Source organism: Scatophagus argus, chromosome 21, assembly GCF_020382885.2.
Source record: "Scatophagus argus isolate fScaArg1 chromosome 21, fScaArg1.pri, whole genome shotgun sequence".
Taxonomy (NCBI): domain Eukaryota; kingdom Metazoa; phylum Chordata; class Actinopteri; family Scatophagidae; genus Scatophagus; species Scatophagus argus.
Genome location: NC_058513.1, coordinates 19,721,300 through 19,748,078, shown reverse-complemented (window position 1 = coordinate 19,748,078; position 26,779 = coordinate 19,721,300). Strand labels below are relative to the sequence as shown.

General features: G+C 45.5%; 1 protein-coding gene across 4 annotated transcripts in view; it reads right to left on the bottom strand.

Annotated features, from left to right (window-relative positions):
* Positions 1-2,075: 2,075 nt before the first annotated feature.
* Positions 2,076-26,779, bottom strand: part of LOC124053062 (transcription factor COE3-like) — a 34,005-nt gene continuing 9,301 nt past the window's right edge. The window contains exons 7-16 of one of the 4 annotated variants that reach the window (XM_046378023.1): positions 18,304-18,385; positions 15,883-16,000; positions 13,587-13,720; positions 13,302-13,428; positions 11,547-11,635; positions 7,855-7,920; positions 6,450-6,612; positions 5,800-6,003; positions 5,407-5,574; positions 2,076-3,309 (exon numbers count right to left, since the gene is read on the bottom strand). In XM_046378023.1, coding sequence (XP_046233979.1) covers positions 3,278-3,309; positions 5,407-5,574; positions 5,800-6,003; positions 6,450-6,612; positions 7,855-7,920; positions 11,547-11,635; positions 13,302-13,428; positions 13,587-13,720; positions 15,883-16,000; positions 18,304-18,385 — 1,183 coding nt within the window. In that variant the 3' untranslated portion in view covers positions 2,076-3,277. The remainder of the gene's footprint in view (positions 3,310-5,406; positions 5,575-5,799; positions 6,004-6,449; positions 6,613-7,854; positions 7,921-11,546; positions 11,636-13,301; positions 13,429-13,586; positions 13,721-15,882; positions 16,001-18,303; positions 18,386-26,779) is intronic. The other 3 variants (XM_046378025.1, XM_046378024.1, XM_046378026.1) reach the window with 3 other exon arrangements.

The following is a 26,779-nucleotide window of genomic DNA, read 5'->3' as shown; positions in this document are numbered from 1 at the left end:
TACATCTGTATATACAACGGTGGAGGTAAACATTTGCAGATGGCCGTGCATTATTATAAAGTACTAAAGTGCATAGTGATGATGTGCAAGGGAACTGGATGTGCAAAGGGAAAGTAAGTGTGTGTGTGTGAGAGAGGGGGGAAGAGAGGGAGAAAGAAAGAAAATGTGTGTGTGTGAGTGAGAGAGAGAGAGGGGGAAAGAGAGAGAGAGAGAAAGAAAGTGTGTGTGTGTGTTGGGGGGGTGTCAGTGGTTGCCTTCTCATTTGTTAATTTGTTTAATTAGATCTGGATAAACTATATTGTGATACTGGATCTTGTGAGGCTCCTGGATATGGAGTCACATGGTGGACATGATGTTGACTCATGGTCTTGGGAGGGATGAGTCTCAGCTGTTTTAGCATAGCAGAATGAATTACTGGTTTTGTAGTAAAGTGACTGTTGTTGGTAAAGAGATCTCGTTAACTTGCGCAGAGTAGCGACAGAAAGCATCCTGACTGGAAACATCTCAAACTGGTACGGTTCATGAACGACCCAGAACAGGAAGTGGCAGCCTGTTCGCCCTGCTGTTGTTTGACAACAGATACAGAAGTATCTGCTGCTGTGCCACCAAACTCCTCCTCCACGAATGTATTTTACGTGGAACTTTTTGATTTCCCTCTATCAAACTTTTCTGTCAGCACTGTGACTTATACTTTAACCTGATAATACACACATATTGTGTGTGTATATGTGTTATAATGTTGCTGTGTTCAAAACATCACACTGTAAACTTAGTAAAATGAAGTAAAATGATTTCCCTTTGGTGTTTTTGACAAAAGTCGTCGCTGGACATCAGACCGAGGCAGCGGGAGAAGCTGATGTGAGGAGGTGGAGGAGGACAAGTCTGCTTGAATATAAATGAACAAGTTTTGTCTAAAATAATATGTATAATGAAGTGATGAATCTGTGTGAGTTTGGCATCTTTGTTCTGACTGTTGAAGGGAAAATAAAAAAAAGAGAAATAAAAGAGAAAGAGAAATAAATAAAAGTCTGTGTAGTAATGAGGTTTGAGGTTATCGGTGATTTATCTTAATCAAGTCCTGTTTGTGCTTTTGTGTCCACTGAGGGAACAGAACTGTTTAATAAAGTTCATTAATCGTTTTTTTCTCTGTTTTCTGTCTTCAGAAGAAAAAAACACATTTTAATCATCACTTTTAAACAGAGTGAAGGACAAGACAAGATATGAAAAATAAATGATAAGACTCAAACACGTGATGTACATTGTTCACTATGGAAACTCATTCAGGATAAAGAAAACAAATCATATTTTCAGGTTTGCTGAGTGTTCAGCTGGTGTTCTTTTCAGAAAACAAGTAATAAAGTCACAGGATGTTAAAATCTGACACGAAGACAAGGCTGTCTGCATAATACCTGCTTCCATTTGGCCACACGATAAAAAACAACAACATCAAATAAACTGTACATACTGTACATTACTGTTATTGCCTTTCTTCAGTTTTCCCTAAAACTTTTCCAGATGATAACAGACCACCATTAAATCCAGGTTCAGACTTTAATGTTCTGCAATATTTTTATGGTGATTTCCTCTGCGTTTGATTTTTTCTTAAAATGTGTAGCTTTTGTGCATGAAATACAAAGTTGTCTTGCCTCACACTCTGGGACCTGGACCTGGAGTGCTGGAGGCTCTGCATTCTCTGTTTACATCCTGCATGACAGGAAAGGGTTCAGCAGGACTTCCACGAGGCCTTGTTCTCAGTGCTTACATGGCTCCTTGTACGCTGATGACACCCAGCTGTTTTCTCCAGTCATTCTTACACCTGACACTCAGGTGGAGGCACCACCTCACCTGGCTCAAGAGTCAACTTTCACTGACTTTCACTGCACCTATTGTAAGACTAAAAAGTTTCCATCAGTGTAGTGTTTTCAACTAAAGATCTGTCTCTGAACAATAATAATAATAAAATATATTTATTATAATACAAAATGTATTTCTGTTCTTAAGAAAAGCATCAGAGTCTGTCAGAGTGACCTGCTGACTTTATTTACTGTGAGGAAATCATTTCAGTACAAGCCAACAAGATTTACATTAAAAACAAAAACAACTGCAGCTGATTGGACATGTCAGCTTTGATTGACAGCGATATAAATGTGTGAAGACATTAACATTCACTTTTCTTTTTTGATACAAAACAATGGTTTGTTTTTCAGTGTGGCACCACCACATACACACACATGTCTAAAACCCCATGAAGACAACATGATTCAACATCCATTTATACAAAAACAATCCGAGATATAAATACACTATTTATAATCTGTATGGTACAAAAAGACTCCCCCTCAGTGAGCTCAGTGACAGGCAGGGGGCGGCGTGATCAACCACAGTGACGTATAAATATTCAGCCAGCTACAACAAAACCCACAGAAAACACGGGGGCGGGGCTTCGGACGGGCGGGGCGGGGCTTTGAGATACGAGAGCGGAGTTTAAGTGCTCGGAGCGGGTTTGGGGTGGAGGAACTAGAACAAAAAAGACAACTCTGAACAAGAAGACAGATAGTCACAGTAGCCTATCAGGATGCAGAATTTGTTTTTACAGCGCGAGCATTCAAAATAAATACATAGATAAAAATAAGTAAAAAAACACAGACAGGCAGGGTGGGGCTAAATGAAGAAGGGGCGGGGCTAGTAAGAGGAGTTCTTTTGTCATCATATTTCTGTGCTTTGTTTAGTAAAACAATTAAAGGCCCAAAATTATTCTGGTTTCAGATCTTTTATGTACTATGAGTCAGAAATATGTTTTTCATCACATTTAACTACTAAAATCAAGTTAAAATGTCACCATACTGGAATCTGATTGGCCAGAAGCAGCACAGCTGGAGGCTCTAGAATTTAAATCCTGCAAAACATGAATTTGGTGAACTGGCTGGACTTCACTGTCCAGAACCTTCAGATTTGGAACTGTTCCCTGTTTAATTACATCACAAGTAGAGGAGATGATGTCACGTAACAGCTGTGACATCACAGTTTTTACACCAATAGGCCCGAACCCCAAACACAGACCATAACATCAGAATGATTACAGAGCTGAAAGCACCTGCAGAAAACGGCTGTACAGAAAGTCCTTCTAATTCTCTTCTTTACTGACCGGAGGCTTTGTTCAGTCATTGATTCTCTGTCCTGACTGGCCAGCTGCTGCCAGAGGCCCCTCCTCCTCTGAGGTGATTGGTGCTCGTGGCTGAGAGGGAGGGGCGAGACGAAGAACGAGGAGGAAGACTCTTTACATCGGAGGAACGACGAGGCTGGACATGGCTGCAGGGACAAACAGAAAGAGAAAGAACAGGAGATCAGAGAAGAAATAAAGCAAAGACGGAACAGAGAGACTGCTGGTCTCTGCTGGTCTCTGTTGGTGTCTGCTGGTGTCTGCTGGTCTCTGCTGGTCTCTGTTGGTGTCTGCTGGTGTCTGCTGGTGTCTGCCAGTCTCTGCTGGTCTCTGCTGTTGTCAGCTGGTCTCTGCCGATGCCTGCCGGTCTCTGTTGATCTCTGCTGGTCTCTGCCGATGCCTGCCGGTCTCTGTTGATCTCTGCTGGTCTCTGCTGGTCTCTGCCAGTGTCTGCTGGTCTCTGCCAGTGTCTGCTGGTCTCTGCTGGTCTCCATTGGTCTCTGCCGGTCTCTGCTGGTCTCTTCGTAGGCCACCCCTTTGTAGATAACTTCGAAGTATTTGTGCAAATACGAATGTACAAATCCCTCACATCAGAGACGAAGATGACTGATGTCACCACGTGCTTCACGTCTGTGTTCACTTTTCGCTCAGTTTGGAGTCTAAGGAGGAAACTACAGGAACCTCACCCCTCTCACCTCCCTCAGCTCCCTCATCTCTCACCTCCCTCAGCTTCCCCTTCAGTTGTTCCACTTAGAAAACTAAACAGAATGAATTTCATGAGATCAAATAAAACCTGAGAAGTTTGTTGATGTTATGAGATCTCGTCCTGTTGTAAACACACACACACACACACACACTATGATGACATGTCATTCCTCATTGGCTTCCTGCTAATGATAAAATCCATGTAGTAGCATGCAGTTTGATTTACCAGCTCATTACATACACACACTGTATGGCCTTGTTTTTCTGTATTTGTGGGGTCCCAGCATCAACAGTCAACTCACTGTGTGGTCTCCGACAACTTGATGCAGGACCTCATAACATGAGGCAAGTCTGTAATGTCCTCACAACTGATGAAAAAAAGATGTGTGTGTGTGTGTGTGTGTGAGTGAGAGGAGTTTTTAATTTAGTTAAACCGCGAGGTTGTGAAATGATGCTGACTTTAGTCAGCCAAATGGACACAGGGACAGAGACACAGAGATGTGTTTGTCATGCAAAACTTGGATAAGAAAATACAATTATTTTAAACATTCACAACCAAATAAAAACATTAAGACAATATCACACAAAACATGTTACACTGTTTACTGTTGTTGTTGTTGTTGCTGCGTGAAGGTAAACATGTGGACTGAACCCTGATGGCATCACGTTCAGTTTGCGTTCAGCTTGATGCAACTATTAATAACATTCAAACTGTATTTATTCATCTGCTCTGATGGTGTATGGCCTGCAAATGGATCCACACACACACACACACACACACACACACACACACTGTGGCCTTTCTGTCTCAGCGAAGGCGGAGAGCAGCATGAATATTTAACACTCGACAAACCTCTCTGTCAGAAACACTGACATCACACGACTGCCTGAGTGTGTGCATGTGTGTGTGTGTGTGTGTTTGGACGATGTATCTGTGGGTTGTAGTGAATAAAACATGGATAGGCCTGTCACTCTCCATGCAATACTAACAGCTCAGGTTACCCACCCTGTGTGTGTGTGTGTGTGTGTGTGTGTGTGTGTGTGTGTGTGTGTGTGTGTGTGCAGTGAATCATTTAAACTACTCATTCATCAACACAAACACTGAGCTGCTCTTCATTCACTGTTTGTACTAATTGGGCTGAGATACCATGAGACATCATAAGACATCATGAGACATCATAAGACATCATGAGATACCATGAGACACCATGAGACATCAAGACATACCATGAGACATCATGAAATACCATGAGACGTCAAGAGATACCATGAGACATCACGAGATACCATGAGACACCATGAGACATCATAAGACATCATGAGACACCATGAGACATCATGAGATACCATGAGACACCATGAGACACCATGAGACATCATGAGATACCATGAGACACCATGAGACATCATAAGACATCATGAGATACCATGAGAAAACATGTTTTAGGAGACATCAAATTCAAACAACAGGCCGTGAAGACCAATCAACAAGAAGGAAATCAAGACAGAAAGAAGGGAGGGAGGCGGGGGTGAAGTGTCACCTTGCAGTCCATTGGTGTTGTTGGAGCAGTTTGGTGGAGGAGGAGGTGAAGCTGTTGGTCGGACGACCGGAGCGAAGGCGCTCTTCTGTTTGACGGCAGCCGAGAAGGAGAAAACTCCATGGGAGGAGTTACAGTTGGAAACGGCCATCGTTGGACTGGAGGGAACGACTGGAACGCAGACAGGAACCAGTTCAACCAAGTTTGTCCAACTTCAACATGAAGCTCAAGATGTTTACATTTCAGTTCTTTTCACTCATGTCGAGTTCAAAGATAAAATTCAGTCCTGAGCCTGAAAACAACAAGACGCCTGAACATCGAATCACGTGACAGGAAGCACACAAAACACGACATCGACACAGGGGTAGCAATGTCAGTAGTAGCAGTAGTATTTACCTTGATACTTACTGCCGTATGGGGAGTTGGCAGAGGAGCCGTTAAGGAAACTGGGAGACGTTGCCACTCCGAGGTTTGGCATGCCAGTGTTGCCGTAGCCATTCATGCTGTTGCTGACAGTGTTGCCATAGTTACTTTGCTGAGGGGTGGAGCTTGGTGCATATCCCCGCGGCGACACACTGCTGGTGTTACGGCTGTAGCCAACTGGAAGAGGATGACAATGCAGTATAAGGACTCTTCTGCTGCTCACTGCCCTTAATGGGACCAGTAACATGTGGACAAGGGCTCCCAGTCTAGCATTTCTCCTGGTCTTCAGACCTCCACCTTCCTGAACCTGAAGCAGAAGGACACTAGGACTTTTGTCCATATTAAACATGTTTTCGTGCGTCGGTAAGATTTGACCACTGGATCTCCTATGATGTTGTCTGCTACTGTGATCTAAGGATCATTTCTCTATCATTTTCTCTCGGCAGTGGCAGCAGGTTTTGAAGATGTTGTACTTGGTCATATATGTCATTTTCTGTCTGTCTGCTCTCACTTCCTGTCATCTTTCTGACCTCAACTGTACTAAATAAATTACAATGACTGTGTGTGGGGTAACCCTCCTGAGTACTGCAGTACTCCTGCTCCTGCAGTATTCGCCCTTGTACCTTGCGTCGTGTCAGAGACGTTGACAGCCAGCTGTCCACTGAAGGAGTTGACTCCCATCATGCCATGGGAGGCGGTGTTTCCTAGCGATGGGATCTGGTTGTGGTTCCTGGGGACGCTGTAGAGAGCCTCGGCGATGTCGGCCGCTCGCTTCAGGATGATCTCCTGCACACAAGCGGTTTACATCACGTCTCATACAACAACAACGTTTGATTGTTCTAAAATAAACCCCTGCAAAAGGACACATGGTCAACATGTGAACATGTCTCTTACACGTCTGTCCTCATGGTCATCGTAGCTGAAAGATCAGTTTATAGATGAAGTTCATAAACATGCAGTGTGTTTTGATATGTGAATGACTGTGATGGATAAATTAATACACGTAATGGTTGTCAGCCTTACTATTGTTGTATATTTCGTGCGTCTCACTTATGGTAAGCAGGATTTTCGTGTTGTATCCGGTGGAGGTTTATGTCATTATTATTATTTATATGTCAGTATTTTCATCTGATTTTTTGATGGTTGTATTTGTCAGATAAAATTGGTTTCTGCACTGTTCAAGTTAAATGTTCATGTTTTATGTTAAAACCCACACATTCAGCTTGTTTCACACACACGCGAAGACAGTATGTGACCTTAAACACACACACATTCTGTGTAATGTTATTATTATTACTACAGTTGGATTTACATTTGTTTACAACCTCTGTTCAAGGTTACCCTTTCACTTCACCAGATGTGTGTGTGTGTGTGTGTGTGTGTGTGTGTTTTAGGTGATTAACTCGTGCCTTGAGAAGCGTGTCGGGGAGGATGGAGTGAATATAAAGGACCTGAGTGTTTCTGGAGGTTCTGAGTCATAAACCTGGAGGAGGAGGAGGAGGAGGGATGTCCTGTTCGCTGAAGGCTATGGCAGGATTTCTCCAGTGGAAAACAAAGTGCAGCATCTTCTCTGTGCAAATATGAAGCTCCTGACTGAGTGAACTCAGTCTTTGTGGTTGGTGAAAGTTTGACATGAATCAACTGGAGCCAAACGTGAGCGACGAAGGTCTGATGGTGACTTCATCAATAAGAGGAAACAAATTTACTGTGTCACGATTTTGGAGTTTATGTAAGTCATTTCATTTTGAATGTTTCTCTCTCCCTCTCACATTTAGCTTTACAGTTTTTGTCTTTGTCTCGGCTGATGTTCTGATTGGCTGATGTCCTGTGGTGGGTTTGGTCCTGAGGTTTGTAGGTGTTCTGAAGCTTCTGCTGTCTTTGTTGCCTGTCGGGTTTGTTCTGCGCTCACTTTGACTCTACCTGTTTTTGATTTGTTCAGTCTGGTCTCAAATGTCTCAGCGTCAACATGTCCCTCTGTTGGAACTAAAAGGACAAAGCTGATGTGATCAGGTGTGCAGGAGCAGTTACCTGGTTGTTGTGAGGCATCCCATAGAGCGCCTCCACCAGGTCAGCCGCCCTCTTCAGCAGCACCTCCTGAAACGGAGACACGAGGTGAGCGTGCAGGGCAAAGTCATCATCAATCATCAGACTGAGCGTTTGAGACAAACAGCAGGTGGCGCTGAAACAAGACGACCCTCAGACGTGTCTGCTCCTCATGGCTGCACACAGGAAGTCACATGATCCACAAGCGCCACCATGTCTTCACTTTAGCTGCAACTTTCAGACAGGAAACATTTTGACTTCATTACTGAAACGGGATGAGAACTCTGTGTGCGTGTGTGTGCGCACGTGTGTGTGTGTGTGTGCGTGGTTGTTGGCCTGATGAAGCTGATACTGTTAAACTCTGTTTATTCTGATCAGAGCTCAGTTACACTTCACAGGGCCCACACACACACACGCACGCACACACACACACACACTGATCCTCACTGAACTACTTCACTTCAGTGAGCAGTCAGTGTTGAAATGCTGCCAAACAAACACCTGCAAGAGTGTGCATGTGTGTGTCGGAGTGTGTGTGTGTGTGTCAGAGCGTGAGTGTGTGTGTGTCGGAGTGTGAGAGTGTGTGTGTGTGTGTCGGAGTGTGTGTCTAATCAGGCAGCACAACAGAACAATGCTTCATTGAGTCTTTATCTTAATTAAACACACTCTCAGTTAATCTGCTGCTTTTCATTTCAAACTTCTTCAGGAGGCTTTTCAATTAACCCCGCCCCCTCAGTCCTCCATCACGCCGCACTCGTCTTCTCCTCCGCCCATCACTGCATCCACCTGCAGTCCTTTTGCCCGTCCATCACTTCTTCCTTTCTTCCTCCTGTCTCTTTCTTCTCCTTCCCCTCAATCTTTCCGTTCATTTCCTTCACTCTTCTTTCTCTTTTGCTTTCAGTTTCATTCCTTCCCTTTTGTCTTTTCTGTGTTCTCTTCACTCATCTGCCCGTTGTTTCCTTTCCTAACCTCCTTTCCTTCCATTTATGGAGCATTTCATCTCCATTTCTTTTATTTTTATTGAACTCAGTGATGCATACACACACACATACAAACACACACAGTCACACACACTCACACACACACACACACACGCTCACACACACTCACTCTGAGAGGAAGTCATTTCTGTGAAGTCGTGTTCAGCCTCCGATTGTCTTTAATCCTCTCGTTTATGCAGAGCAACGTTCAAGTGTCTCAGCATGAGAGCAGATTTATTCTCACACACACTCACTCACACACACACACACACACACACACACTCACACACTCACTCACACACACACACACACACTCACACACACACTCACACTGTGTTTATAGTGACAAATGAAGCCTTATTACTACAAGTGTTTCATTGTTAGGCAGTGAGATGACAAGCTCCTCTCTCTCCCACACACAGACATTAACAAGGTTACCGCGGCGATAGAGTCGGAGGTTGGGATGTCAGCACTGAGGAGGAAACCAATTATTCTTTTAAGCCCAGACACACACACACACACGCACACACTCACGCTGATCCCTCACATTCAGCCTGTAAGCCTCAACAGCAGGAAATGAAGCTTCATAAACACGACATCATGAGTCATTACAGCTGGATGAGAAACCAGCAACTGGTCTGGTGACCAGCAACAGCCTCCCAGTTGGGACCAGAGCTCAGCTGGACCGGTTCACAGGTTCTGCAGATGACTGCCTCTCAGACTGACAGAACCCCTGACCTCCAAGCCATCAGTGTGTTGTTGCCTGAGTGTTTGGCCGCATTCGGTCTGCAGCGCTGGTCATGTGAGCTCGTCATTCAAAACGGATTCAGACTGATTCACTGGTCACAAGTCGTCAGTCCTCTGCTGCACGTCTTCTTGTCTCTCTCCTTGTCCCCGTCTGTGTCTTTTGAAGCAGTTTAGTATTACAGACGGCCGTTCAGACAGGAAACGACTTCCTGCCCCGCACACCATGTGACCACCAAAATGGTACAAACACAGGAGTTATTTCTGTTTATAAATCTGATAAGAGCAAGACTGATAATCGTGTGTGTTTGTGTGTGTGTGAGTGTGTGAATGTGTGTGTCAATCTCCTTTCTTGCCACATGGCTGCACTCACTGATTACCTGATTTGACTGTTTCAACCCCCCTGTTTGCGAATAGGCTTTAAACACACACACACACACGCGCGCGAAAAGGAAAGAGCATTAAATTCAACACATACAGGAGATGATTGAATAAAAGGTAAACCTGTGTGTGTGTGTGTGTGTGAGAGAGAGAGAGAGAGTGTGAGTGTGTGTATTGTGTGTGTTAGCTAACAGTGATAAATGTCGTGTCAGTTCATTTACATAGAAACAAGCTGAACACCTAAAACTGCCTTTTAAACAGAGTGTGTTGCTGCCTGAGAAGTCACACTGACGTCTCTCCACAAGGCAGGAAGCCAACACGTCCAAACCGCCGACTCGGACAAAGATGGCCGACGCACGTCCACTTCCTCCCAACGTACTAAGTGAAGCCAACACTGATACAGGTGCTGCGATCTTGTTGGGCTGACATCATTTGGAGCCAGAGTCTGTGCAGTGGTGATCGGGAGGTGGAGCTGCGGTATTGAGTTCCCACCCACACACCCACCTGAGCCAATCAGGAGCAGCGCTCAGCTGTCAGCTGTCACTCATTTCAGCCCTTTTTTATGGCATCAAATAACTAATGGAAACCAAACTGCTCAGAAAAATGAACACTTGAACAAACATCAGTTCACCCTCATCTCTGTTGTCACTGTGGTGACTCTGGATCCAGTCTCACGAATCCACTGACACGAATCCACTGGTCTTTGTGAGCTTGGTCCAGGGCCGACTGTGCTGTGTGTTGGACAGATTGTGTGATGTTTACATGCGTGAACCCAGAATCTCAGCACACTCGTGAACACATGGATCAATAAACCCGCTTCAGATGTCTGCTGGAGTTCACGATTACTTCCAGCTATTAGAGTTTCTGAGGTCGCTTTGCTGCACGCCGAGCACAAGGCAGCGAGGGTAATTGAATAAAACCATTACAGATGAATTATTGAAGACGCGGTGGGATGTGGTTTTCATTATGGAGCTAACAGCATGTCAGTTCACATCACAGCTGCTGCACACAGAAAACATAAATCCTCCCGCCGCGAGTCCACGTCTGTTGGTGTTCACTGAACAGACGCAGGGACGTCAAAAGAAGATCATTTAACAGCAGTTTAGGTCTCTAGATCCAAGTCCAGAACCTGGTCTGGGTCTGGGTCTAGGTGTAGGTGTAGGTCTAGATCCAGGTCCAGGCTGCTTTCTCTGAGTCTCTCTTGAAGGGTCTTCAGCACTTTGGTGTAAACTCAGATGCACTGCATGTCTAAACAGATCCAAGATCTGTTTAGACATGCAGACATCAGATCCAGATCCAACAGCAGGTTCAGGATCAAATCCAGAAAGAGGTTCAGTACACACTGTGTGTTTGGTAAAGATACACATTTTGTGTGTTTGCGTTGAAGACTGAGAGCCACACACACACTCAGTAACACAGTAGAATCAGTAGATGCAGCTGATGATTATCACAACTCTGAGCAGCCAACCAGAACACAGACTGATGGAAAAAACACCAACAACAATCAGATTCGTCTGTTTGTATAGAACGATTGTTTGTCTGAGTGTGTGTGTGTGTGTGTGTGTGTGGTACCTTGGGCAGTCTCTCGGGGTCTCCAGGGTGACGAGGAATGACCTTCTGTAACCTCTGAAAGCCGTAGTCTATGGTGGGTTCATTCAGCGCTGAGGAGCAAAGATGTATAGATCAGCTGTTATGACATCATCGTCAGTGAGCGTCACAGTCTGACGTGATCCTCAGCCTGCTTTAAACACCAGGGGGTCCTACATGAGACCCTGCAGGCCACTGATGTGGTTCTGACTAATGCACATGAATGTGTATAACACCAATCAGGGGCAGTTTGATTGGCTCCTGATTGGCAGCTCTGAGGTCTGATTGGTCACTTGGAATCTGACACATTTCTCCTCTCACATCATTTACACTTTAAACTGGCTGGGAGGCGATAAATCAGAGCGTCAGTGAATGCAGCAGAGCACAGAGAGAGAGAGAGAGTGTGTGTGTGTGTGTGTGAAGTGCATGAATCATAATCCCGTCTTGGTTGAGCTGCGTTTAACAAGCTTTAGACTGACTCTCCTATACATCACAAACAGTATGTGTGTGTGTGTGTGTGTGTGTGTGTGTGTGTGTGTGTGTGTGTGTGTGTTCAGTCCTTGAAGGCTCACAGGGCGTAACAAGAAGCAGTTATAAGAGTGTGTTAGCTCTTCAGATGTCTGTGTTATCCACAGCCTGCTCTGTGTGTGTGTGTGTGTGTGTGTGTGTGTGTGTGTGTGTGACCTTGTATTGCTGACTGTTGTGTGTCTGTCTTTTCTCTTGTTAAAATTCCTCATGAATCAAACTTAAACTGATCTTCAGTGTGTCTTTGATTTTATCCTTAAAGGTTCAGGTTCACACCTGGTCAAACCACCACCACAACATACATGCTGAACACGTGTGCTGGGCAGGTTTAGGCCTGACTGTGTGTGTGTGTGCGTGCGTATGTGCGTGTGTGTGTGTGTGTGTGTATGTGTGTGTGTATGTCTGCGTGTGTGCACGTGCGTGTGTGTGTGGCTCAGAGGTCATTAACACGAAGGCCACAGTCTGGGTTTGAGGGTTAATGGGATTTAAATGTGTGTAATTACTCCAACAGCAGTGTGAAATGAAACACCTCCACTGATTGGCTCCAGGACAGGAGAGAAGACAAATAAAGAACGAGAGAGGAAAAGACAGGAGGGACAAAGACAGGAGGGAGACAGACAGGAGGGGAGAAATGTCCTCGAGATGGAGCCACAAATGGAGAAAGATGGTTTCAATAAGAGCCCTCGTGTTATTGATGACAGCCGTCAGGTCGGACTGTGGCAGCAGCAGGTCTGAACACACACCGAGACGCTGCAGACGGACGCTCCGTGTCCAACGGAGGGGAAAAGACTGCTGACTATTAGCCTGTTAGCTGCAGCAGCTAATCAGGGGGCTAATTTCATCTGTGAGAACTCCTGCAGATGCACCTCTAAAGGTCTGTCCGAGGACAACTGGGCTGCTTTTGTAAAACCTCTTCGAGAACCTCAAACAGCTCAGTTACTTTCGGAGAAATACGCAGAAAAACGTGAGCTGGTTGGCTGAGAGTCTTCACGGACGCAGAACAGACATAATGAAGGGACAGAAAAAGGTAAACAATGGAGGAGGACACACTTTTAATGAGGATTTTGTGGTGGTGATGATTTTGCTTGATGATTGTTTCCACTCTGGGTGTTCGACCTGAACACAACAGCAGTCAGCACCCACACACTGCGATGCTGTCAGGTAGACTCCACTCGGCCAATCAAAATGACTTTCTGACCAACGAGAGTGTGTTACCTGTGTAAACAAAACGTCCAGGTGCTCCTTTGCAGAATTGTTTGGACTTGTAGGACAGCGTGACCTCTACGACCCCGGGGATGTGACGGGGAGGTGTCTGGACCCGGATGGCATGGGGGGTGATCAGCTGGAAACAGACAGAGAGGGAGACAGACAGGTCTCGGTAGTAGAGGTTGTCTTTAGTGTGGACACAGTGGACAGCTGGACCACTGCATAGACAGAGAGTCAGGTCAAAGTAGACCCCAGTGTTGCTGTTGATTACTGATAATCAATCAGGTGTGTTACCTCACTCCACACCAGCATGGTGCCGAAGACGACCTGCAGCCCATCGAAGAAGTTGTCTCCAATCAGGATGACAGTCGCTCCCCCCGTCGTCCAGCCCTCACTGGGACTGATGGCTTTAATACAGGGAGTGGCTGCTGGACGAGAGACGCAGACACAGGGAAGGAGACAGACAGAGAGACAGGGACAGAGACATGAGGTTGTGACTTTAAGTTCACTTCCTGCTGTACTGCCCCCATTTGGTCACGTACCGAACTTCAGTACTTTACACTCTGATGTCGTTAGCAGGAAACGGTCGTGTGTCCTCATTGAATTGCATGAGCTGCTTGAAGTACTTCAACATACACACAGTACTCGTGTGTATCCTGTGTACTGTGTATGTCCTATATGTCCTGTGTGTACTGTGTGTCCTCTGTCCTGTGTGTCCTGTGTGTCCTCTGTCTGTCCTGTGTGTCCTCTGTCCTGTGTGTCCTGTATGTTCTGTGTGTCCTGTGTGTCCTGTGTGTCCTCTGTCCTGTGTGTCCTGTGTGTCCTGTGTGTCCTCTGTCCTGTGTGTCCTGTGTGTCCTCTGTCCTGTGTGTCCTGTGTGTCCTGTGTGTCCTGTGTGTCCTGTGTGTCCTCTGTCCTGTGTGTCCTCTGTCCTGTATGTTTGAGTCCTGATCAGCTGATTCTGTCATCTTGTTTCTTCTGAATGACTTCAGGTGAGCTCTTAAAGTTCACCTGAGATGATCCAGAGAGTGAAAGCAGAGACACCCAGAGTGTTTCTGACTCACCTGACTGCACTCCTCCACCTCGCGGCCTGTCAGGGGTCCTGAACCACAGGATGGGAACCACTTTTCAATGCTACCGTAGCGCAACTGAAGGTCACACACACACACACACACACACTCCAAATGTGATTTAATTGGGTCGTGGCTTTTATCCGCTTTAGCTCAGTTCACACACACACACACACACACACTCGTACACACACACACACACACACACACTCATACACACACACACACACACACACTCGGCCGGTAATGACTACTTTCTCTCTCTTCTTTCAAGCGCGGCTGCAGATTAATTATAAAGTGAAATGAAAGCATGTGTGTGTGTGTGTGTGAGTGTGTGTGAGTGTGTGTGTGAGTGAGTGTGTGTGTGTGTGTGTGTGTGTGTGAGTGTGTGTTTGCGTGTGTGTATATGTGTGTGTGAGTGAGTGTGTGAGCAGCTAATCTCATCACTGAAGACTTTAGACGACATTACAGCACCTGTCCTCTATTATCTTCTTTTACAAGCTGTTGTCTCAGACCAGACATCAACTCTGATTCTGTGTGAACTGACAAACCAGAAACGTCTCCAACACTGAGCCAGGACAGGTGAGTCCAGAGTATGATGTTTATTGCATGTTGCTCTCCCTCTCTCTCTCTCTCTCTCTCTCTGTCCTGTCTAAGGACAACCTGTCTAACCCTAACCCTCTTCTTCTCCTCCTTCACCCAGCCGACTATCAGCAGGATGGTTTTCCCTTCCTGTTAAAAGTGTGTGTCTTCTCTCTCCTCTGCGTCCACATTCATGTTACTGACTTGGCTTCTTCCCTGGAGCCTTTGTTCTCAGATTAGTCATATTTATTGTTGCTCTTGTTGTTGCTGGGCGTCTCTGTGACTCCCTGCGTCTCGACCTGCTCTATGGAGAAGACCAGAAAACTTTGGTTGTGGTTTGGTGCTCTGTAAAATCCACTTGACTCGACTTTACGCAGACTAAAGCCGGTGAAAAGCAGAGCAGAGTGCTGCTGCACAGAAACAGTGAAGTGAGAGGGTTCAAACCCTCGGGACTCCGCTGTGCTCTGATGGGGAGGGGTGGTTTCCATGGTTACCGTCTTTAATTAGGAGGGCAATTAAAGAGGTTGAACGGCCCACAAAGAGTCACACACACACACACTCACACTGTCCTCTCTGGGGACAGTGAGGCGTCTGGTCTTCCTACCCACAAGCCACTGGGATGACTTCTCTTCAAAGACCAAATTACACTTCCTTCTCTGCATCTCTCGCTGGCTGTTCATGTTCTCTGGTTTACGTGCTTTAAGACTTTCCAGCAGCTACACTTCAGACTGAAATCACTTCACTGAAGCAACTGTGATCAGCACAGGATTCGTAAAGCTTTTCTGTTGTCTTTCATTATTTTTCTGCTGGTAAAACATGGAGTTCCTCAGGGTTCTACACTGGGTCCCCTTTGTGAGTTTGGGATTTGTATCACAGCATTTAGAATTTAGTGGAGATTAGAACTGCTGCTGATTGGCTCACACAGCAAACCTGCGTACCTTCAGACGGGTCCAGTCTCCGGGCTCGGCGGCCATGTTTGGAGTTGTTGTGGACGAACATGTTGTCGGAGACGGCGAGAACGTGGCCATCCACGTTCACTGTCGTAGACACCACCACCTGCAGAAGCAGACAACTTTGTTCATGACAAACAGAGAAAAGACGCGTGTGCTCATGACCTCAGTTTAACTTATGCTAACGAGACAGAACCAAACTATTTTCAACAGGATGATGGAGCGTTTCCCCGCAACTGGACTGTGTGAGACAAAAGGTCCTCAACAGAAACATGTTTCCTGTAAAGTTCACAGCAATATGACGAATGTAAGATTTACTTTTTCTTTTATGCAAATGGAAGAAAAGGCCAGAAGACGGACAAAGTGATCAGGATCATTTCCCGTCAGTTTGGTGAGTACATTTTCATATATTGTTTGCCCTACAAAACATCAAAACAACTAATGAAAAAATAAATCAATTACATTTCTGTGAACGTGAAATAAATCAGGAATATTATAATGAGCCGATTTCACCCTTTGACACGACGAGATGAAAACTGATGATTCCTCACATATTTATAAAATCCTAGCGTGAACATTTGTTGCTCCGCCCCTGTGTGATGTCACCACCATCTGGACTCTGACAGCCATTCAGCTGTGGCCATTCATCATCTTGGGCTGGTTGCCGTAGCGGAGTTGTTGCACTTGATCCACAGCGATGGAGCAGAAGGTCGCATCCTCTCTGGCACCGCAGTAACTAACCAGCACATCCTTCACCTGCTGTCACCACGACAACTGCAAGTGTGGAGCCTTCACCTGAGTTCACCATCTCGGTGATCTGATTCCAATCTCTGTCTCTGTGGCTCACTCACCCCAGTCTTCCTCCTCCTCCTCCTCCCCTGCTTTAACTGGACTGAACATCCTGTCAGCTCGATCGCCCAGTGCAGTGTGGAGAGAAAGGGTGCGTGTGTGTGTGCGTGCGTGTGTGTGTGTGTGTGTTAGGCGAGGAGGAGAATTTCCTCTAACAACACGTCTCCTCCTCTTTAGCCTCGGCAGCAGCAGAGCGTCTCTGTGGATGTTAATGTCCATTAGTCTGTCCCTCACTGTGGTCCAGAATGTGGTTCATGTTCCCCTCAGGATGAACTGCAGTCACTCTGGTGATCCTCTGACTGTTCATCTAGCGCCACCATCAGGTCAACATGTTAATGAGCCCAACTCTTTGGTTTGAACACCCGCAGAGCTGATGACGTGATGATTAGCTAATGCTAACATGCTAACATTGGCTGTCAACCTCACGTCTTTATTCTTCATTTATTCCTCATTTCTCCTCTCATTCTGAACTTTTATGTGTTTTCTCTCATTATTCCATTTCTAATCTAACATTCATTCTTTCATTTGAGCTTATTTTTCCTTGTTTTATCTTTCTTTTTCCTATGTTCTATCTCTCAGCTTTTCTTTCATTTCTTCCTTTCTGTTCTTTATTTTGTTTTTGATTCTTCCTTCTCTTCTCCTCTCTTCCATCCTTCTGTGTCGTTCCTCCTCTCCTGCTCTTCTTCACTTTGATGGGACAAAGTGGCTGATCAGTAATCAGAGGATCAATCACTGACTGCCTGTCACTGACAAGCTGTTGGCTGAAGGAGCTGGAGACCAGACGAGCGCTGTGTGTCGGTGTGTAATCTGTACGAATCTTTATTGACACGCTCGACGTTAACAGGCTAATCGGTCCACGTTTGACTGTAAACGTTCAGCTTGTGCTGATGAAGAACGTGAGCATCTCAGCATCGTCAGGTCGTTAACACTTTGCTCATTGGCTGTCAGAAAACAGGAAGTCGCTGCGGTTTCTTTTTGTGCGCTCTGTGATTCCTTCTGCATTTGAATCGAACTTCCAGCTGAAGGTTGATTTATTTCGTCTGTGGGTTTATTTGGTCATTAAGGAATGTGTTCAGTGATCAAACTGAACAGAATATGAGTCGTTTATTGATTCATTATTCTCTGTTTTTTCCTTCATGCAGGTTAAAGTGTTGATTTGCATGTAGACGTTTTGCTGTCAGCTGACTACAAATCTGATTTATTAAAGAAACAACAAAACAGTTCAGTAGGAGAGTGAGACACACAGACACACAGACAGGCGGTTCCCTGATGACCTCTCATATTATATCTGCAAAGCAATAAGCCTCGGGCCGCCCCGCTGCAATGCATTGTGGGTACAGAGGGTCCTCCGAAGCCACGTCCTGCCCTTTGGGGAAATGAATCCATCTTTTGTGTGTGCGTGTGTGCATGTGTGTGTGTTTGTGTGCATGCGTGCGTGTGTGTATGTGTGTTTGTGTGCATGCGTGCGTGTGTGTGTGTGCATGCATGTGTGTGTGTGTGTGTGTGTGCATGTTTGCGTGTGCATGTTTGCGTGTGTGCATGCATGTGTGCGTGTGTTACCTGGAACCTCCTCATGTCTCGTGGGTTCCCAGCGTTTTTCAGACAGTTCTGGTTGCACTTCAGGAAGAACTTGAGGAAGAACCTGCACACACGAACAGCACAGACACCATTTGTCAGCTGCTGTCTGCTGGTGTCTCACAGAGGACAGAGGACAGACAGGTGGAAGCATGTCCTCCTCCCCTGGCAGAGACAAAGGACAGACACTACAGCCGTTTCTGTCTGTTGTTTATGGTCATGTGACCTGCACGTGTGGCTCACAGCACGGCCTCATTTGATTGGTCCTTCTGAAGACACGCAGCATCTCAGACGTGTGTGTGTAAACACAGAAGGACAAAAAAGACACAACTCGCTCTCAGGCCATGTTTTTGGTCTCCTGAGGGTCTCTGCAGTATTGATTACCCAGCATTCCTTGCTGCTCGTCTCTAATGAGCCTACAGAAGGACAAAGTGCTGACACTGAAACACACACACACACACACACATACACACACTGAACAGATGGTCTGTAAACAAATCAACCTTTTGTAGATCAGCATGTTCAAAGAAATCCTCCAATCAAATCAATCTCTCATCAATACAGGAGTTCTTATTTCTTATGGACGGAAGCTTCTACACCAAAGCGTTTCACTGAATGTTTCCTGTCTTCAGGACTGAGGAAGCTGCAATCTGATATTCACCTGACGATAACCTCAGTGTGTGAGCGTCACCTCTGACCTCTGATCAGCTGCTCTCACACACACACACACACAAACACACACAAACGCACACACACACACACACACACATGCACACACAAACACGCACACACACGGTCCTATCGCCGTGGTAACCACCCTGCATCAGCAGTCTCAGCTGATCATCACCTTATCTTCAGGCACACAGACTCAACTTATCTACCCTCTCCACTTCACCTCCTTTCACTTCTCCTCCTTCTCTCCTCTCTTGGTTTTTATCCACCTTGTCTCCTCCTCTCCTCCCTTGTCTCCTCCTCTCCTCCCTTGTCTCCTCCTCTCCTCCCTTGTTTCCTCCTCTCCTCCCTTGTTTCCTCCTTGCGTCTGTTTTCTCCTCTGAGTGGTGAGAGAGCGAACGATCGAGGTCGTAAATCTACACGCGGGACAGATTAAGCTTTCAATTTGTTACATGATAAGCAGGGAAGACCCGACACACACACACACACACACACACACACACACACACTCTCTCTCTCTCTCTCTCTCTCTCTATAGATATATATATATATATATATATATATTGCTGCTCATATTTACGAGCAGGAAATTAGGGCGCATCGCAAATTTATCTCCAGGAAGAATGGAAGTCAAACACACACACACTAAAACTGAACACACACACTGACCAAACTCACACACACACACACACAGTGACACACACTGTGCTGGAGTTAATATGCTCTATGAAGTAGAAAATGTAGTCGCAGTGTGAGGAGGAATTATACTGACAGTAATGTACTGCCATAGAGTGAGTGTGTGTGTGTGTGTGTGTGTGTGAGAGAGAGAGAGAGAGAGAGAGAGAGATTTATATGCTGTTGGCACCGCTGCCTGTTAATCTGATCCGAGTCATTTCCACCCTCTCGGCGATGTGTTCAGGTTCATCTTTTCTTTAAGGCAGCTGTTGACTTTATCAAATCTGCTAAAGTCCACGTCTTTATTTTATTGTGTTAATTCTGAGCAAAAACAAATCACCAACAATCATTCGTCACTCACACCTTTGTTCACAAACCACCAGGCTACTCCAGGAGTCCAAGTTGGACTGGATGTGATTTGACATCAAATAAAAAATCACAGACTTTACAGGTGAAAATCATGTGGTAGGAAGCCAGTGAGGAATCATCAGGAACCTCCCTGCACCAAAACCTAAACCTGATTCTAGTCTGGAGCTTAGACCTCATCTGAAGGTGTGAGGAGCAGCCAAACACACACACACACAGCGATAACCACGTCTTGATTAACGTGATGAATCCTTGCGTCTCGCTCTTTGACCTCTGCTGTAATTGGAGACCAGAGAAGCTGTCAGACGGCAGATTGTCCTCGACATGCTGCTCTCCGTGTTCTTAGCATGTTCTCTGTGTGCTCTCATCGCGTCCTTTATATGATCTCTTTAAATATTCTTTGTGTTTGTACTGTGTTCTCCTCCTGACTTGTAATGTCATCATTGCATGTCCTGCTCATGACCTCCACATGTTTTAGACGTGATCCATCACAACCTGCATCACGTGGCACAACCACCTACAAGTACAGGACCACAGACAGTCTCTGTCTCCCTGCTGGACCTCAGGACTGTGTGGGTCTGCAAAGCTTAACAGCGCTCTCCACAAAGTACAGAGTATGAAATCTAATGATAAACAAACTTGGGCAGTCGTGGATCAGCGGTTAGGGTGTCGGACCCGTAACCGGTGGATCGCTGGCTCGATTCCCCGTCCCGGTGTCCATGGCTGAGGTACCCTTGAGCAAGGTACCTAACCCCCACTGCTCCCCGGGCGCTGCACGCTGTCGCCCACTGCCCCGGGTTTGCTGTGTGTGTGTGCACGTCACTTGGGTGGGTTAAATGCAGAGAACAAATTTCGTTGGAGTGAGTTCCCTCCAATGACAAAAAATATGTCACTTTAAACTTACAACATAACTAACAACGTAACTACATTGTTACACCAACAGGGACTTTAATGACGTCTCATTCCAAACACACAGACAGCTTTGCAGCTCTAACAGCTTCCACTCTTCTGTGAAGGCTTTCCACAACATGTTGGAGTGTTTCTGTGGGAATTTGTGCCCATTCATGCAGTAGAGCATTTGTGAGGTCACACACTGATGTTGGACCAAAAGGCCTGGCTCACAGTCTCAAAGTTGGAAGCATAGCATTGTCCAAAATGTCTTGGTGTGCTGAAGCATTAAGGTTTCCCTTCACTGGAAGTCAGGGGCCCAAACCCTGAGGAACAGCCCCATGAAGAGGGGTGTCTGGATACCTTTGTCTATATAATGTATACACTATTATTGTTACATAATTAACAACTAAAACTTGAACTATCGTAGTAGTAGTACACAGTGTACAGTAGTACTGCGTATGGGAGTAAACGTTCATGTGTTGTTTGTGATGTGTTATAGAAATGTTCTTCATGTTAAATTAAACCAAACATGACAGGACAGAGTGAAAGTCTGACAGCTCTGTGTGTGTGTGTGTGTGTGTGTGTGTGTGTGTGTGTGTGTGTGTGTGTGTGAAAGAGAGAGACAGAGAGAGAGAGTCATAATAGCTGTTAATTGCCTCCATGTTCAAACCAGCCGCGGATACTAATTAGCAGACAACCTGTCCAGTATTTGGTGTTAATTAGACCGACAGGCCCAAACACATCTGACCACACACACACACACACACACACACACACACACACCACACACTGATTGCCTTTTTATAGCCAGAGACAAAATATGTGATTTTGCATACTTTTGAAAAGTCATTGAGTGTGTGTGTCACATGGCATCAGTACCAGCTGTTATAACACACACACACACACACACACAGCAATGAGGAGATGAGGTCAAGGAGAGATAAAATGCAGTCCAGCTGTGTCCCAGCTGTGGAAGTGGTACCAGATCAGGTACCAGATCAGGTACCAGGTGTTACGTCAGACCTGCAGGGATTCACTGTGTCTCCTCAGGAAAACACACTCCGCAGATGTGGAGCCTACATTTCCCCTGATGCACCTGGAGAGACATCATCTGGGCACAGGCTGGGACAGAACTTCAGCGGAATGATCCTTTAAAATGCATCCTCACTCACTTCTATGGAAACCTCTGATTGGCCTGAAGGGTTGGGACATCCAAATGTGAAACATGCAGGTGAGCAAAGTTTCATCGGGACTATTTCTTCAGTTGAAAGTAGTTCCAGCATGTACAGCTGATGTCTGGCTCCAGAGATGTCAGAGCTTTTCACTTTGGACAGGTGGGATTCTGAGTGAACAGCTCACACCTGAGCCACAGACTCACCTGGCTGACAGGTGAGTTCCTGTCCTCATTACAGAGATGGACACACGTTGAAGGAGGTTGTATCATAAACAAAAAAAGATTCTGATGATGTGGAGTAAATTCTGCCTTCGTTTAACTTGGCTTAATTTATCGTCTTTATTTATTGTCTCGATTATCGGCTTGCGATCACGAACTCTGAGCTTTCATTTTCTCTACGAAAGGTGACACGAAAAGCTTGTTGTCGAATTTCGTGATGTTAAACTGAGATTCAGATTAAATCCCCGAACCAAACAAAGAACACAAATTTATGATCCACGTCTGACAGAAGATTTAACTTCCTCCTCCTACGGCAGACAGACAGGGTCACACAGAGCGACAGGGATATTCAGACTTTGACATTTTACCGCTAAACAACTTAATGTCAGCTGTCAATCACTGCATTCACACGCACACACACACGCACACACACACACAAACACACACTTGTTTTCCAGGCCTGGAGAACCTCATCCTGGATTTCCAGACACTGTGATGTAGGGGGGATAAGAAGGAGGAAGAGGAGGAGGAGGAGAAGATAATTAAATGAGATAATGAGGAGTCCATCATCTCTCTCTGCAGAAAATGAAAACGGACAACTCCTCATCTCCTTCTGTTCTTCATCACAGTGAGGAGGAGGAGGACGTTTATTAGCCATCAGACCAACGCTGAAGTACAAATCTGTTGTATCTGCTGCTGTGAGTCAGGAGTAAACCTGAAGGTAAACTTACGTTTACCTGTGACCTCTGAGCTCAGAGCCGCAGACAGGAAGTCGTGAGAGACAGACGTGTTGTTGGTTTGAGTCCGACCTGAGTTAACAGAAGGTAAGTTTGATGGTTTGGTTTTAAACACATGCGAGACAGAGAGAACCCTGAGGAACCTGGTCTGCTGGTTCTTCTGCTCTCTGCAGGTGACCTTGTTAAACTGTCACTGTGAAACAATCACATGCCGATTGGCTGACAGACAGGAAGTGATTTTTTTGTTTTGTTTTCTGGGTTTTTCTTCATGTCTGAATGAGAGAGCTCATTTACATATTCAATTGATCTCATTTCATGAAGCGCTGCTCATCCTGCTGAGCCGCTTCCTGTCTGTCTCAGGTTTCACGTTACAGCCCGAGGCTCTGACCAATCACACGCTGGTCCTGTGTGAGAACCAATCAAACATCAGCTGAGTTTTATTCTTATTAAAGATGATTCTCCCTAAGTCCTTCTTGTTCTCGTTAAGACAGATTCTCATTAAGGCTTTTCTCATTAAGACTCGGCTGATGGGCAGAACCAGGAAAGAAGATGAAAGGAAAATTTAAAAAATGTCAAACTTTAATTTGCTGCAGATGATCGGAGATATTAACAGCTTTAAAGGAAACTTCTGTCTCAAAATCACCGTGGATGAGCAACAGCAGCCTGGACGGCAACCAAGTAGACCAGCACAGAAAACACCTGAGCTGAAGGTCACGTCAATGACATCATCCAACAAAGCACACATTGTTTTGTCAGACGCCTCGTTAACAGATGCCTCGTTAAGAGCTCGTTAACAGGAACAATAATAAACAAACAACAAAATAAAGCACAGAAACACACAGCTGTCAATCAAACTGTGTGTGTGAGAGACCTTTGGAGTTAATTAGTCCATCTGATGCAACGCAAAACTGAATCCTGAAATACCAGCAGCAGCACACACACACGCACACACACTCACACTCACACACACACAGAGTCACACACACACTCACACACAGACTCACACACACACTCACACACACACACTCACACTCACACACACTCACACACACACACACACACACAGACTCACACACACTCACACACACACACACACACTCACGCACACACTCACACACAGACTCACACACACACTCACACACACACACTCACACACAGACTCACACTCACACAGACTCACACACACTCACACAGACTCACACACACACACACACACACTCACGCACACACTCACACACACACACTCACTCACACTCACACAGACTCACACACACACTCACACACACACTCACACACACACTCACACACACACTCACACACACACACTCACACTCACACAGACTCACACACACACACTCAGGGAAACACCTGTTAAATACCAATTAGATGCAGGAGATTTATTTCATGCTTCCCTCTTTTCTTCTTTCCTTCTTTCTCTCCTCTCGCTCTTGTTGTTTGTTTCTCCTTCTTTCATGCTTGATGAGCAGGGAGGGAAACAAGAGGAAGAAAGAAGGAAGGAGGAGGAGGAAAAAAGAGGAGGAGGAGGGGATGAAGTGAAAAGGAGGAGAGCAGGAGGTGTCGAGGAGGATCAGTGTGTGAGGTTAAAGAGGAGAGGAGAGATTTGGTTGTAAAGTCGGTGTGTGTCTCCTCCATCAGAGCGTCTGATGTCTAATGATGAACAAGACGATCAATACATCACCTCTAACACCTCACACACACACGCTCAGAACAGTACTGTGTGGAGCTTTTCTCCCTGAGTCGAGGCTGTAAGGATTCAGGCTGTCGCAGGGTGTGCCTGGAGAACGGCTCAGCAGGGGGGCTGCACTGATGTGGGGGCGATTCTGATACTGGAGAGAATCAAGTTTGACCGGTTTGACTAACAGGATCCTCAGTCCTCCAGGACAGCAGGGCTCACTGATGGAGGCAGACTGATGAAGAACATCTGACAGTGAAAAATCACTGCAGTGGAACAACTGAATTCAAAACGTCCCTAAAAATATAATCTGCAGCACTTCGTCTAAAGACGAGTGTGTGATATAACCTGTAGAGCCGTGTACTCCCATCATCCCACATGTTTCCAACAAAGTTCAGACTCCATTATTCCTCTAAAGCTAACGGTTCCACTTCCTGCAGAGTCAGAGACTGAACGGAAAGCAGATGAAACTCATCACTTCGTCTGTCCTGAGCTGTGATTTACACTCTGCGATGTGACATCAACCAAAGCAAATACAACACTGTGTATGAAATATAAATATTAATGAAATATTAATATTTCATTAATATTAATAATGAAGGATATTTTCCAGCATAGATACATGAAATTAGATTATGTTGTCAAACTATAACAAAATGACGAGCAAAAAAATCTTTCTCTTTTTACTCACATATTGACTTTAAACACAACTACTAAACATTTCTGTTTATCTCATGAATTTTACTGTGGGATTTGTCTCTAATGAACTGCAGTCTTAATGAAATGTAAAATGCGTGTTGATCTGAAATTAATTTAAACTCTGCCGGTTGTGTTTGAAACAGCAGCAGGCGGTGCGTTCAGGGTCACACTCCTCATTCTGCGACTGTTTCCCAGGAATAAAAAAATATTCAGCTACACTTCATCTCTCCATTGACTCCCATGCATTCATACATTTAACATTTAGCTGGCCGGGGGCCCTCCTGGGGCCCCAAACATTATTCTGCTGTCAGTCACCCTGAAACACGGCCAGTAATGAGATTCCATCCAAAACCAACCTGCAGCATGAGAGGGAAATCACACCTACGCCCTCCAAATGATTGACAGCACGTCGTCCTCCCATAATCCCACGCTGCAGACACCAGAGACACTCGTAGACAGGAGATTGTACCCCAGCACCACCACAAAAAAATTCTCACATCTGGTATTCAGAGCGAGAGCGTGAAAAGATGAGAGCTGGTCCATCATCATCATCATCAGTTACAAACAGGCAGACGAGAGATCGAGACGAAATCTCACCTGTGAGACATTTCTGAGGGCAGAGCGATGCGAAACTGACTGAAGATCAGCCTGTTCAAACATTCTCACAGGCAGCGTTCAGAGGGGAGATTGTCCCATCACGACTGACCCTCAAAGGCTTCTGTCTTTACACAGAACAAAGAGCCTGAAACACCACAGCAGTGAGGCCCAACCTGCGGGATGGGGGCCTTCAGGAGGCCGCAACAGCAACAGTTACTGGACGCTCACTGGAGAAAAAGATGTTCTGCTCAAACTGAACCACCACTCCCAAAGTCACTTCCTTCCCTTTTCTGAAGTGTGTTCAGTTCAGTTTATTTATATAGCACCAAAACACAAGAGAAGTTGTCTCTTGACACAATTAGATCAAGTCTAGCTCAAACCCTCCAAATTTTTAGGACAGAGAGACCCAACTCCGCCCCCATGAGCAAGCACTTGGCGACAATGGAGAGGAAAAACTGCCTTTTAGAAGGCAGAAACCAAGGAGAAGACCCCAGAGGGAAAGCTGGATGAGTGTGAATTTTTCTGCAAAAAAAAGAAAATCAAAGAGAAACCGAAACTACAGAAAATGTGAATTTATGTGTAAGGAGTGTTAGTCAGGGATGCAGTGAACGTCTGGACGTCGTAGGACAGGGACTGAACACACATGGAAGCTGCTGTCCAACAGCTAAGACCAACGCCTGTTCAAAAATCTTCATGTTTACAGATGACACAAGCCTGTTCTATCAAGATGTTAAACTG